This window comes from Phymastichus coffea, unplaced genomic scaffold, assembly GCF_024137745.1.
Source record: "Phymastichus coffea isolate CEN01 unplaced genomic scaffold, Cenicafe_Pcof_1.1 PCOF00178, whole genome shotgun sequence".
NCBI classification, from domain to species: Eukaryota; Metazoa; Arthropoda; class Insecta; order Hymenoptera; family Eulophidae; genus Phymastichus; species Phymastichus coffea.
Window position 1 is genome coordinate 309,890 of NW_026706989.1, and position 15,154 is coordinate 325,043.

At 48.2% G+C, this 15,154-nt stretch overlaps 1 protein-coding gene across 1 annotated transcript; it reads left to right on the forward strand.

Moving 5' to 3' along the window:
• Positions 1 to 1,384: 1,384 nt before the first annotated feature.
• LOC131673450 (homeobox protein 5) lies at positions 1,385 to 14,660 on the forward strand. Its single transcript, XM_058951458.1, has 12 exons — positions 1,385 to 1,631; positions 8,031 to 8,170; positions 8,559 to 8,904; positions 9,518 to 9,824; positions 10,056 to 10,225; positions 10,824 to 10,899; positions 11,476 to 11,645; positions 12,266 to 12,578; positions 13,042 to 13,409; positions 13,505 to 13,680; positions 13,793 to 13,989; positions 14,062 to 14,660. The coding sequence occupies exons 2-12, from the start codon at positions 8,078 to 8,080 to the stop codon at positions 14,336 to 14,338; spliced, it is 2,493 nt and encodes an 830-aa protein (XP_058807441.1). The 5' UTR covers positions 1,385 to 1,631; positions 8,031 to 8,077; the 3' UTR covers positions 14,339 to 14,660.
• The last annotated feature ends 494 nt before the right edge of the window (positions 14,661 to 15,154 follow it).

Genomic DNA, 15,154 nt, shown 5'->3' on the forward strand with positions numbered 1-15,154 from the left:
AGTGATAATAAAAATCGGCTGCTCAAGCTGGAGAAAGTTTTTATGAACAATAAAGCCTGGCTAGATCGATAACTGATAAGCCGATTCTTCCAACAATATTTAAATCTTCGTTTTATCGTTGCCAACGAAGAAACTTTCGCTTGATGATCACAGAGTAAGTTATAACAAGTCGACCATCTAAACAAAGACTGCATTGTGTTTGAAGCTGGACATTTATGCGAAGTTAACACTTTGCTTATTATGTTTCTCGTTCAATTAAACCAAATCGCTGCCTCGTCGGACATGTACATTTGAAAGCTCTATACGAGAAATATAAACTATAACTAACTTCGTCCTCAAAGCGACTTTATTTTACGCTGCAATTCCAAATTATACTAATCGTAGCGAGAAGAGTTGGCGTTCTCAAGTTGCAATTCCATGCCTATGCAAGATTCTGTTTCGCAAAGATATCTCGATATTTATTGTAAACATTGTAAAAGAGGGACAAGTGCACCGTTTAAAACCAACGCATGTTGCCTGTAGCAAGTTAATATAAAAGAAAAAAAAAATCGCAGCCTTAATTTATAGCTCAGGATGGTTAACGGTTTGCAGAAGGTAAAGAGCATAGCGGAAAAGCATAATAATATTTCGCGCATCTCGCGCGTGCATCCACGATAAAATCCCGGCGGCAACAACTCGCGTGTCGCGCGCTGCCTTGCATTTATCGGCTTGTCCATCACACGAGAACAACCGAATCCCCCCACACATATCGCCAGCCGGAAATTCACGAATTACGCAACCTCATCCCTGGAACTTCCTATTATTATTCTTTTTTTCTTCCTTCTCTCTCTCTCTCTCTCTCTTTCGAACGACCAACAAAGAAGTTTACTTTAACAATGGTCTCGTGTTAACGTGAATTTTCACGATATCGTTTATCCGACGAAATCGATAGTTTATTTGCGAATAAAATTCATTCGGACGATACGAAAGTGGCGAAGACGGGTAAAAAGGAACCGGAAAATATGAGAACGAAGACGACCAAAGTTTGCCACTGTGAGATGCGTATCGGAGGCAGCGAGGCCGCAACGTCGTCTTAATGGAGCTTGACGCAGCGCGCGCGCGATGCGACATCGGGACGCGAAAAAAAGCGAGAAACGAGAGAGAGCATCTCGACTGCTCCACGGAGAGAAACGGAGAAAGAGATCTATCCCGGACGAACAAGCGCGACGCTTGCGCGCCGAGCCCCACTCTCCTTTCTATCCAGCCCAGCGAGCGTATACTCTCTTTCTCCGGTTGTGGAGCGCGCGCGCGCGCGCGTGGTGGCAACAGGTGGACGTTTACAAGCCGCGGACTCACTACCACTCGCCAGTTGTCGGTCGCTCGCGGGAGTTCGTTGTCCGCGCGGAGCGCGCGCACTCGCGGAACGGAACGCCAGGCTTCTTCGTCTTCTTCGCTGCTGCTCTCTCTCTCTCTCTCTCTCTCTCTCTCTCCGCGTCTCCATGTGTCGATGCGTCGGCGATCGTCTCGCTCGTTGTGCGCCCAGTGACAAAAGTGCATAGTTGTCCAGTGAACCCGTGCTGTCCTCGCGGACCTCACTGCCGACTGTGCTCCTCCAGTACTCTTGCCAGTCGCTTTCTCGCGTCCTACCTCTGGTGAGTTTTTTTTTTTTTTTTTATTTTTCATTTCATTTAACTTTCATCGCGTATCTTTAGCGTTGCCCTTCGCCGCGATTAGCCTTCCGCGAAGCAGTGCCACTGTTATTTTTGCAACGCAAGCTACGTCGAACGAGAGCACACGATTGGCTTTCCCATTGACAAGCGAGGCACACTTTCCTCGTCGTCGATGTATAATCCATGTGCCGCTTTTGTGACAATCATAATCGCACATGCGCGCGAGCTTGCCTCGTTCGTTCCTGATTCCAACCAACTTCGGCAGGCTCGCGGTGAAACTTAGGATTCTTATTTTTTTCTCTTCCTCTCAACGACTCGCCGTACTTTCGCGTCGAGCTTTATTAAATATGAAAAAAGCCGCGCGCGCGCTGTTCTGCGTGAACGTGCATCGCAACTGAGCCGTGAAACGGTACCGCAAAGCCGCGTTTCTATAAAATTCTGCCTCTCTCGCGATATCTCAAGTTTATAGACTGAACAATCGACGCTCGGATAATCGCGGCGCGGATGGTTATGAACGAAAGCGCCGGATCGGACGCCGTCAGTCAGCGCTACAATTAAGGGCAATTATTTCGATTGCCGCGGATTTCCGTAATCGTAACTCGCGTTTCTTTTCTCTCATCTTAGCGCCGCGCGATACGCGAAAATTAAAAGAGCCGGTTGCACTCGCGCGCAACCCAAGTCACACCAATTACGCCGATAATTATACGCGCTCTGGCCGCCTCGGGAATGAAGCTACTCTCTCTCTCTCTCGCGCGCGCGCGATAAAAGTCGCGCGCGTTTATTAATTAAAGCCGACTTGGCCGCGTACCTCGCATACCTCGGATTGTTTCGTTTTTCCGTAGCGACCGCTTTTACGATTGTCTCGGCAACGGATTCAACATTCCGCTCAGTTTTGCGGAACAATGACTGCACGCGCGTCGTTTCCCTTGGCGCAAAAACGAGCCGACCTTAACCCTGAATGAAAAACAAAAATAAACGAATAAAAAAAACAAAGAGAAGCCTGAATAATCAAGCTCGAACGGTGCAGGAGAAAACCGGCGGCGCGCAGAGTGGTGAAAGAGAGAGAGAGAGAGAGAGAGAGAGAGAGGAAAAGGAAAAAAAACGGAGCAAGGATTGGTGCTCGCGGGCGCCGTGCCGCGTCATAAATGGCGCGTGCACGCGTACACACACACGGCCAATTAAGTAGGCCTCTCGGAGCCTGCAAAACCGCGCCGCGCACGGGATATTCTACACGAGCGTTGCGTGGATTGTTTCCACCGTGCAACGATCTTTCGGGAGAAAGGGGGGCAGGCCGCGCTTTAACGAGCGCTCGCGCGAACCTTCTTTTTTTTTTTTTTCTGCTCGCTGACCGCGAGCAGTTTTCGGCCAGAGCGATTATTCAAAGCGGCACGGTTGGCCGCCGAAAAATGACGAAGGCTCGGGGCGCCTTTTGCCGTGCAGCGCGGGACGACGGGGAAAATGCACTGCGCTTTAATGCCGCTCGGTCGTAAAAGTGAAATTGTCGCCCGATTATCCGATTAGGGCACGCGAGCCCGCCCCAGGTAAGCGGCTCGATCGGCGAGTCAGTTGGCGCGTCTCGCGCGCGCAGCGGCACACGAGGAAGCGACGAATTCGACAAGTCGTCCTTCACCCACTTGGCTGGGGAGCTCGTCGTTTTGCACGCACTTGGTGATGTAAGCGAGAGAGGACGCACGCGGCGGCTTGCCGCTTCCGGCGCGGAGAAAGGATTTGCATGGCATTGCGGTTCTGGCAGGCCGCGCGCGCGCGCGCGCATCCTTTGACAATTTCCGCGGGGGGAACAGAGCTGTCACGCTTTGCGGACCTTACGTTACGGACAGCCACGCATTAAGTGCCTTCTAATTCTTCCTCGAGTTGCTCTATTATCAGCGAACGTCTATACTCAATTACCGGCAATTTATCGGCAATATCGGCAATATCGGCAAGTGTCGCAAAAGTACCGATATTCGGATTGCAGTCGGAAAAACGCTCTGTATAATCACGCGTCAACGCTCGGTTTCCCAACAGTCGAGTCAATCGAAAAGAAAAAGAAATGGATGCGGCGAGCGTTACTCCTTTTTTCTGCATGCCTCTCTGGATAATTCTGGAAGCGAGGGACAAAAGGCCGAGTTTCACTTGTGTAGAATGGATTTTACGAGGCAATTACGCGTCGACTTTCGCGCGAGCAGTCGGCATGTGTGAATCGCCTCGCTTCACCGTGGCCCATTGATGCGTTACTATGAAGCCGGCGACGTCTTCTCTTCCCGGCGAAATTTACTCGTGTGCCGATAATTATGCTGCCACTCTCTTCTCCGACCTCGCTCGCGTGATCGAATTTCCACTTTCATTTTGAAAACGCCTTCCCCCTCCTCCGTCGTGAGAAACGGATTTTCAAAGAAATTACGAAACCCACAAAGACGTTTATATTGTAAGGAAAGCTCAGATCCAACAATTGCAAGTGCGTATGAGAGAGCCACCGCGAGTCACACGAACGCGATCGAGCGAGCACACGATTTTCGGCAAGATCCTCCGTGCGGAACAACGTCCCAATTCGAGCGTCTCGCAACTGAAAACTCCATAACTGAGACGCGCGCGACAGGCAACGTCAGCTGGCCGAACTCGACGCAACGCTAGCGTACATACTCGTAGAAAGGGAGTTACGGGCGCGCGCCGTTGTTGCGGTACACGTACCTGCGCCGCAGGTTCAATTAGCCGCGCGCCAGCGAGCAGCTGCGCTCACACGCGAGAGACACGTACGCCATGCGCCCAGCGACGTTGGCGATCTGCCGCGATTGAACCAGACGCCCGCAACAACGGACCGCGGCTACGGTCTTCTGCCCTTTTTCTGTCTGATTATCTTCTTGAATTAGTCCGGGCTTCCTCCACGGCAGATATACGACATAGTGGAAATAAATAAGTAGCAGCTTGGCGCAATTAACGCGGCAACGAGCAGAACGTCGATCTGGCGCTGCGATGCGATATCGCAGCAAGACGAGTAGGACGAGCGTGGTATTTCGGTGCGACGCTCGGCAACTGTGCGAAACGATCGTACGAGTCGATCGACGTCTCGGGCGTAATGTCCACGGGTCCGAGTGGCCACCGACGCCGTAAGTGCAAGGCTTCGCAGACAATTGCCGGGGACGCGACGACGGCGACGCCTTTCACGGGGCAAATCGCTTTGACTTTCTTGAGCGTACCGGGTGGCAAGTCGATTCGCACTCGCCAGTGCAAGTATCAATCGCACGACTCGAACGCGCTTCTTTGATCGCTGCGGTCGTGGAGATTTCGCGCGACCCCAGCGCGTGTCTATATATACGACGATCTAGAAAGTTTGCAATTTTCTTCATTTTCAGTATAAATAAAGATAGAGTTTACGCATCCATTGATCCGATTCGAAACGGCCGCGATGTTTATTGTCTTGCAGCAGACGCGAGCGATTTGTCGATGACCGCGATGAAAAGAAAAGCGCGGTGCAGGCAGCTTACGCGAACAATGTTTTCGCACAGCCTCTCGCACCGCAGCGAGTGAAAGTGGGGAGGAGGAGGAGCACGCGTACTTTCGAGCGATCTTGTTCGAAAACGCGTACGCCCGTTTTTTTTTTTTTTTTTTTCTTTTTCATCCGCAAATAGCTAATAATCTTCTCGTGTACTCTTCGTTAATCACCTTGAATTTCTCAAACCGCGAGGGTCCGATATGATCCTACAGCGATTTCTGTTTTCTAATCGTTCGAGCGCCTCCGCATGTTCGTAAACATTTATCCCACTGCAAATATACACATTTCACAAAAAATATTTACAAGATTAGGTACAAATTTCTGCATGCGTTAGTCGAGTTTTTTCTCAAATTATTCAAGTTCCTTCATAATTATTATTATTATCGAATTAATTTTTCTTATTATAAAGTAACAATTTAAATTAATTTAAAAGAGTAGTGTAAGTATTTAAAGTGAATATTAATTAGACGATATTTCATAAGTCAGATTTCTATCTTTATTAGTGCAAAAATACAACAATGAATATAAATTTTTCTTATAGATAAGTATTTGATTGTATAATATCATGTTAAATGAGTTAAAAGAAATAAAAGAGTAACACAAGCAATCTCCATTCAAATACGTTCAAGAAAAGTAGAGTACTTTACGTATTACATCTACTTTGTTGGAGTGCCACTTGTTAAAATTTGATCATGGATTTTCAATGACAAAATTTAACGAATATAGCAAAGTAATATCTTTCACCGATATTTTTCCAACAGAGAACGTCCTTAATTCCTTAGTAAGAGGTCTTCTGGGTTTTCCTTTAATAGCCCGTTAAAAATAATCCTTTTGCAAATAAATTTGAAAAAGGATTCATCAATTTTTCTTTGAGCGCATATAGTTTCTTGAAAAAATCACGTCTATCTTTTATATTATCTTGTCCTCTTTCTTTTTCTCTGATCTAACTAAACGTTCACTAGGATGATTGTTTTTGTCAGGCGACTAACTACTGCACGAGGATGCAATCGCTCATAGTACTGAATAGCATTAGTACTGAAGGGGTGCGTCAATAATGATTTATACATTTCACTTCGTTAGTTCAATATATAAAGACTCTAATTATTTTGATCATTGTGTATAAAATTCCAGTGATTCGCTTTCAAATTATTTTATGTTATCAACAGCAAATTATTTTTTCGATATTATTCAATGTTTTGAAAATATTACAACAAAAACTTTATTAGAAATACATACACACACACACACACGCGCGCGCGCACACTCACATACACAAAATACATATACACAATATCAGGTGATGAAATGTATAAGAAACGCGTCAATTAAAAATCTTACAAAGTTTCGTAAATATATGTTTTTATGCTTTCCTCTGTTTAATGGACACTATTGCGTATCGCGTGGGTAAAATCGAAATTTGAAATTATTACTCATCCTTCATTCTTATTTGATTCATATCGAGATATATTTAAACTCGATAATAAGAAAAATGTATTTGCCAATAATAATTATTTAACATTAGAGAAAATGAACTAATGTACCGATAAATTTTGGAGATAATTTTGTGCAAATTTCATATGAATCGCACATGAAACGCGTATACGTAATTATTTCACACGAGCGCCGTTGATCGTTGACGATTTTTCTATCAGCGTAACACTGCAGATTTACAGCTATGAAATACCTGCATCTCGTCTTGCAATATATATGAGACGTTGATAAACAAAGCCGGCGGTGTCGTCGTTTCCGCTTTCGCGAGAGGACGAACGAAAATCCGAGTTTGAAAAACCTATCGAATTTCACCGAAACGAGAAAAAGAAAAACGACGCGTAGCGCAAGCAATCGAGAATTCAAATTAAATAGCTCGCGCGATCTCTACGATATATATATATATATCTCGGGAGCAGCGTCGAGAATTAATCGCGCGAGACGAGCGAAATTTTCATTTCACGCGGAGCGGGCAACTTTCTAAGCGCGCAACGCTTGCGAAGCCCGCGTCATCGTCGTCGTCAACGCCGCTTGGCAATGCATAAAATATCACTTGCTATTTAGATCCGACCGAGCGCGACGTTCTCTCCGGCTTGTCGTTGTTGTTCTTTTCTTCGCGTACTCGACTTGCAAGTACATTTGCATGCGACTCGCCGTCGCCTCGGATCGACCGAATCGGAAAGTTTTCAACGCGCGTTAATTTTCTCACTTTTCGCGCCGTCGTGCTGCCTTCCGTGCGCGCCGATGCTCCGAGATCGCTGCTGATCAAGGCTCGATTCCACTTATCACGCGATTATTACGCCTTTTTCATAAAACTCATTTGACCAGTAAATGTCGGTTTGATTGCACCCGTGGACGGGGTTTCTTCGAGCGATAGCTTTTGTTTTGTAACGCACTCGTAGATGGCGTATCGATGACGAGGAGGGAAATGGAGAACAAAGAGAAATAAAAGATCGTAGATGCCACGATTGGGCACGAGTTCCGACTGAAGCTCGCATGAAATTGTAAATGGCATGAGTTGGTGCAAACAATCTGTACATCACTTATAAATTCCAGATAAGACGGGATAGTTAAAGTTCAGCGAGCGAGCATTCGATATAACGATAGCTCTGGAAACTAAATCATCGTCAATGAAATTGCGAGCAGCAGGCGTGATAGCCTGGTTGGAAAGACAAGAAAACGCCGGCATTAGTAGTCATCGCGAATCACGCGATACAAGGCTTGTAATAGCTGTCGGCACAAGCGAGGAATACACAAGTGCAAACGTACAACTTCCGCGAAGGCGATCCTTTATACCGCGCGCCGTCGTTGCGAAAGCGATCGCAACCGAACGCGTCGTTGTCGCGATTATCGTTGCCAGATCGCGGCGAATGTGCGTTCAACGCCAATCTTTCTGATTTCAGAATGAGAGGTAGGGGGCGCAAAAGCGCGTCCCAATGTCACGCTTGCGATGGCCTGCAGAGACCGGCCGATATGCTCCGTTTACTCCGAGAATATGAGCGATGCGACAACATGTAGCTGCAAGCTTCATTCCATTGATAAGGTTATTGCAATTGTAATGCACCCTTTCGTATTCGTCGGGTTTGCTGTTTTTTTCATTAGTTTTATTGAATAATAATCAGCGTGAAAGAAAACGTTAAAAAGTGACAGTTGTTGTTGTATGAGACTGACAATGGAAGCATTGTAACATAATGATTTTTTGTAATCCCTAGTTTATAAAAAATATAGATCTTCTAGCTATAGGTACTTGAGAAAAATGGTAATATTTCAATAAATACCAGGATTCAGAAATGTGACCCTCTTCACGAACAAAAGCGTATCAATAATATTTTAAACGACAAAAGCCGAACCGACAAAATAATCAATTACGCGCGTCCAAACATAACTGTATTCAAAGTCTAAAATAAAAATCAAACTGACGTAATTTGTAGTGTTCAGTGCGCAGCTGCGGTTCCAGTATCATGTTCCAGGAGCCATTCTTTCTGCATCCGCCGGGTTCAAGGCCGCGGGACGGCCTCTACATCAACCCCATGAGCGCGTCGTATCCGGCCTCGCGCACGACCAAAGAGTCGGTGATAATAGCCACGAGCCCGTCGACGGTAGCTGCCGCCATCGTCAACGGGAACAGCAGTAGCAGCGGCGAGTCATTTTACTTGCACAGCCCGCGTGACCTCGTCTACACGCGCATCAGCCACCTGTTCAACGACACGGCTAGCATCAACAGCTCCACCACCACTAGTCGCGCTTCCAACGATAGAAAGGACGAGACGCTCACTGGTATATACCATATGAAAAGACGCCCAACGTTTTTTCCGAGTTTCATTTTTCTGTAGGCTTCTTTTTCCATTCCGAGCGCCGACGTAGGCATAATATTTATTTATTTATTTATTTTTTTTAACTCGAAAGGTTCATTTGGTATTTCAGTGAAAACAGTTTCGCTCCAGCGAAAACTACCAATGAAAGTGGCCGAGTTGCCTATGTATATATCGGATGGAAATTTACATTCGCGAAGAGACACGCGTACGCGAAGGAAAGCGTCAGCTCGCGTGGAAAAGTTGGTTAGCAAGACGAGGTGTTCCGTTCGCTCGGCGAGAGAAGCCGACAATGCAGCAGCCGCGATTGAGTCGCTACATCCAGATTAATTGTCGATTTTGCTCCTTGTTAAAGAGCGATGCTCCCTTCGATTTCCAAGCAAAGAAAGAAACTACGCAGGCTATCACTAGGCGACATGCTAATCGCAAACAAAAGGCGTAGCGAGCGTGACTTTCACTCTTGATCCCTCTCCCCTCAAAAAAAAGGAAAAAAAAAACAACAAAACAAAAAAAGCGGAAGGCATTTCTCCGTCGGACGCGCCATCTAAGCACGATTACTGTCTTTTCTGTTCCGCCAGTGAAAGTGGACGTGCACATCAATAATAACGGTACGTTAAAGCATCAGCCATCATCGACAGTAGTAATGGCAGCGCCAGTACCGCCACCGCTGCCGCCACCACCGCCGGCCGTACCGCAGCAGCAGCAGCAGCAGCAGCAGCAGCAGCAGCAGCAGCAGCAGCAACAGCAGCTGGGTAACGGAAGCGTGAAGGACAGCGGCAGCGAACACGCTTACGAACAGATTTTCATCAAGCCGGAAGAGCAATCGAGTCCCAAGCATGCTAGAGTAACTCGTCGGAAACTTACCGACAGTGCCTCTCATCCTAGGTGACTGACCAATTCGCTGTTTTCGTTTTATCTATGATTTAGCCTTGACGAGAAGATACTTGCAGATAACAGAAATACTAAGAGGCCTTTCTCACTGCTTACCCCTTTTCTTGTCCTTATAAGTATTCGCAAATGATTCGATCAAACAAAAACACCATCCTTCCGTTTTCCAAAAAGCAAACAACAAAAACTATGAAAAATAAGGAATTAGACGCCTCGTTCAATCGGCAGGTCGAACAAGGCAGATCGCAGGTACAGCAGGTCTAGCAGCGCGAGCGAATCGTCGAACATGAGCAGCGAAGTTCATTGTTACTCATCGGCAACCTCGACTCCCTCGCTTTCACGCAACAGTAGCAACGAGCGCAGGAGTAAAAGTCCCAAGGCGCCGGATCACTCGACAGGTAAAGCTTAGCAGCCACTTCTCGGCGTAATTTTTGTCGGAAAATTCGCCAGCTTAGCGCGAAAGCCATCCGTGAAAATTCAGCGAGCAGGTCTCGCATTGGTCGGGTGAGCGTGCGCACATCGAGCTTTCCCGATCGAACGGGCCGCGACGGTCGCCCAAAAGATGGCGATCCACCGAAAGCAAGCGAGAGAGAAACGAAGATACGCCTCGTCAATTGGAGACGATTGCTATTTTTATTGGAAAAGCCGCGCCGGAAGTGAAAGCGCGCGTGTACACGCGGCGCCCGTGTTCGATTGTCGCCAGCCTGACTTTCCACGAAGATACGTGCTCATTACTCTCATTTTGTTTTCCCGCTGTAGCTTCTACGCCCGTTTTGCCTGCGCCGCTTTTCGATCTCTTTACTTAATAATGGGCACGCGATCGCGACGCACTGCTCGGAATGACGGAAACGAGCTTTCGTCAAACTCCCAATATGATCATTCGTAAAGTTTTTCATTCTCAACGAGTAACGTACTAGAGAAAGGGAAGACAAAGCAATCGATGTTAGGGCGCCACTCGTGAGAAGATCACTGATACAATCGATGCGAATGTTTCAGAGAGGAAAAGCTCAACGACGAGCTCGACGAGAACGGAAAGCGAAAAGGAGACGAAGACGTCTATCAACGGAGTCAGGCAAGTAGGCCAGCTCGATCGGCTGTAAAGAGAAGATCGAGAGTTCGATATTGCTTTCGCGGCTGAACGATTATCCAAACTTTTTTTTTTGTCTTTTTTTACACGCGAAGAGGAAAAAAATAACGACTAAGGCTGAGGCGAGACAGAAAGGAAGCCGTCTATCAGCACTCTTGGCAGATCTATTTCTTAGAGTCTCAGATTATGTATACTTTAGTGAATTGTTTTTCTATCTCAGTTGAATATCCAATTTATCTTAGGGTAGGAAATCGCGTAGTTTCGAAGTTTCTTTGGAAAACAATTTTCTTTTGCCGTTAATTCCAATTTAACACGAGGAAGCACCGTCAGGATTACTTTTCATTAGCAGCCTTATTAAGCCATAATATCTCGAGTACCAGCATCTTGTAGCGTAATGTCAGAAGTCAGAGCCAAAGTTCAGTATTTTTGTTCCTTAAAGCGTCGATAAAAAAGGGTTTTGATATCGCGAAAAGCACTTTGCATGAAAAGTTAAGCTGCACGGCGAAAACGAAATCGCCGGACTCGATTGGAAAAGACGTAACGTGATGGTGTTGCCGGCAGTATATTTAGGCCGCCGCCGCCACCGCCGCCGCCGCCACCACCACCGGAAGCCGACGAGGTCGTGATCGTGACGGGCAAAGTGGTGGAGAGCGGTCCGAAGGAGGAGAAGATGGACGGCTGTCCGATGAGCAGGCAGGAGTTAAACTACGAGGCTACCATCAGCGTTTCCGGTAAATGCCAATTTCCCTGCGCACGCGACGCGCACGCAACGCGCACGCAACGCGCACGCGTCCTCCGCGAGCCCGCCCGAGCGCAGGACTGGCTGCGCGTGCGAGAAAAGGAAATCCACCGAACGAGGGACAATGTCGAACGAACGGTTGCCGAGGGCCGTCCCCTCGGCCGACGTGGTCGACGGCGCGGTCTCGCGAGAAGGAACGAGAGACGGACATCGCGGAGCTGCTCTCGCACGACTCGCGCTGGCCGCGAAGAGACGACGATGCCGTCGCTATCAGAGCGCGCAGTCGGCGGAGGTGACCAGCGGAAGGACAAGACGAGGAAGGGATCGGGGGCGAAAAGCGCGGAAACCGTGGTTGGTCGAGCAGCGCGCGCGGTCGGGAGGGGGCAGTCGTTTAATTGGGCCGGCAACGCGCCGAGGCAGCAGCCGCGCTATTATGGATATGTATGCGGCAGCCTTTAGTAGACCATGGCGCTCAGGCGGGCATATAATACACTTACCTAGATTTCACCCGAGCGCCTACGGGTGCCGCGCTCGCCTACACACCCGTGCGAGAGACTCGTTCTGACTTTGACACGCTCGTCCGTGCGTGTGCGTGCGCGCGTGGCTGTGCAGCGGCGACCGCGACTCAGCCTCGTGCAGCAGTTGCAGCGGAAGACGAGCACGAGACGCCGCGAGCGCCGCCGCTAGTCAGCTCGCCGGCGAGCAACGACCAGGAGGACTCGGCGAACAGCCACGGAGCTCGGCACTCGTCTCACCAGGTGACCGCCCACCTGGTCAACAGGCACATGGTGCTGCCCTTCATACCGCCCAAGTTCGCCCATCAGGCCGCCGACTCCGACACGCTGCTCAAACCATCCGAGTACCTGCGCAGCATCTGCAAGTCCGGCCTCGTCGCCAGCAGCGCGTCCAGCTTGTCCAAAGCCAGGTACGTCGAAAACCATTATCGCGACGATCGTAAACGGAGATAACGCGCTCGCTTGGGATTCGCGCCAGCTTGCAGTTTTCGAAATGCAGGCTACGAAGCGCGACGGCGCTGCGACGACGGCGATCGAACGGTAAATATCCGATTCTTCGCAGCGACAGTTCGAAACTCGGGTTTCTTCGGCTCGGCCGTGCCGCGCAGCACATCCGGCTTTGGGAATCGAGACGCAAACCTCGAATCTCCATTGCCGCTCAATTTTCAGCGTAATTGGGGATCTCGAGTGCATTGAGTCGTCGCGAACAAGGATATGCGAGCGCGCGCCGAGTCGTACGCATCAGGCCGTGAAATCAGGAGCGAAAGCTTTTCTAATTTATTCCAGCTGCGCGGAGAAGCATTTACATGCGCGCCGTACTTTGTGTACTTGTGGAAAATTTCTTTTCGCTCTTTCGCCCGCTTGAATTCGCAGATCGGTGGACAATTTGGACATACGAAGCGGCGACGAAGAGGCGAACGGCAAAGCCGCTGGCAACGGCGGCTGCGGACACAACGAGGAGGACGAGCAACGGAGACGGAACGACGAGGCCTCGGGGCCACCGCCACCACCGTTGCCACCGCCGCCGATGAATGGACTGACTACGTCGCAAACGTCCTCGTCGACCAATTCGAGCGGCGCCGTCGACGGCGACATCGCCAACAAGTCGCCGCAGCAGCAACCTTTGGCGACCATCAGTATTCAGGACTTGACCAGTGTGCAATTAAGGAGGACCAACATCAAGATGCACATCACCAAGACGTTCTCTGCTCCGCCGAATCGCAGCGTCTCCATGACCAACGGTAAACAATGTTGTCGGCTGCCGTACGATCGAAACCTGGCGGTCGCTTCGGGAGCTGCGTATTAGGTGCGTTTCTCTTTTTCATTCATTTTTCAGTGTCCGAGGCGTTTTGCGTTCAGAAGACTGACTTGATCGCGGAACTGAAGAAAACGAAAGACATACCCGGCATCAAGAAGCTCAAAGTGCAGCGGGCGCAAGTGGAAAAGACGCAGGAGCAGACTTTGATATCCGAGATCAACAAAGCTTTTAGCATTGCCAACTTTGTCGACCAGGTGGGTCAACGATCTTTTGTCTTTCGCTATATCGTTGCGCGCAAGGACGAGGAGAATCTCGCAAATCGAAAAGCCGACGAGCGAGTAACGAAGGCGATTGTGCATTCGGCAGATTCCGGAGAAGGACAGCTCGGGCAACGTGATACCTATTTGGAAGAGGCAAATGTTGGCAAGAAAGGCGGCAGAGCGAGCGAAAAAAGAGCTGGAGGAGCAAATTGCCCGGGAAAACGAGGAGAAGAGAATACAAGCGATACCGCCTTGGAAGAGGCAGCTGCTCGCCAAGAAAGATAGCGACTGCAAGGCCAGCGGGTGAGTCATCGATCATCCTCCTGCGCTCGCTATCTGCGCCGAGGCGTTACTCGCGCTCGTTTTCCTTCGCAGAGCGCTGCCGCCGCAGACGTGCTTGGCGCCGAAGCTCGAGCTACAGCCGACAGTCGCGAGGAAGGAATCAGTGGCCGCCGACGTTCTAGCGACGCCGCCGCCGCCGCCGCCGCCGCCGTCGTCGCCGCCGCCAAGGACCGACGAGCCCACCGCCGTCGTCGCCGCCAACGACGAGGAGAAGAGAAACGACTCGATCGACGACTCGGACAGCGTGCACATTATACCTTGGCGAGCGCAACTGCGCAAGACCAACAGCAAACTCAACATTCTCGATTGACGCGATCCGTTGCTTCGCGTGCTTACTGTCGATTACCATCGTTACTTTGTTGTTACACTTCGGCCCCACTCTCGAGAATGATGCAGCTTTCATTAGGAAAAGCAAAAATATTTTTTGTAAAAATATTTATCTCTGCATAAGCTTTCTGCTGGTGCAAGCGCCTAAGTGGTATTTATTTATGTGAATATATTATATACCTGCTGTATAAAATGCGATCCAACACAAACATACATTTTTCAGCTTAATGAGATTATCATTGTCGAGGCGAATGACCACTGTCGTTTGCGTTATTAATCCTCGTTATTATAATTAAGATTTTTAACGATTGATTTATTGCTTTTATGTGTAAATAAACATTGATTCGTTTATTAAAGCTGACGTCATCTGTTTTCTCCCTTCAACACGTTTCATACTTGTGAGACAAATTACATTTTCTTTTCGTCATTTCGCAAGAAAGAACGAAAATAAATCAAATTATTACTCCAAATTATTCAAACTATATATTTTATTATTAAAACTTTGAAATTACGTTTGATGAATATTAACATAGCGTGAGCAATTAAAAATTTCATGCTTCGACCATAGAAAATAAATTATTTTCCGACTGCAACTCACGTTTAACACCATTCTAGAATACTCGCTTACGTGTATTATTCTATTATATTTCACAGATGAAAAAAACAAGGTCACTTCTTTCAAAATTGTTAATTAGCTAATTAGACTAATTACAAAATTTCATTGCCTCCAATATTATTACAATATATATCTTGTTCACAATTCTATTTTCATTAGAAGAATTATTTCCACACCCTACTT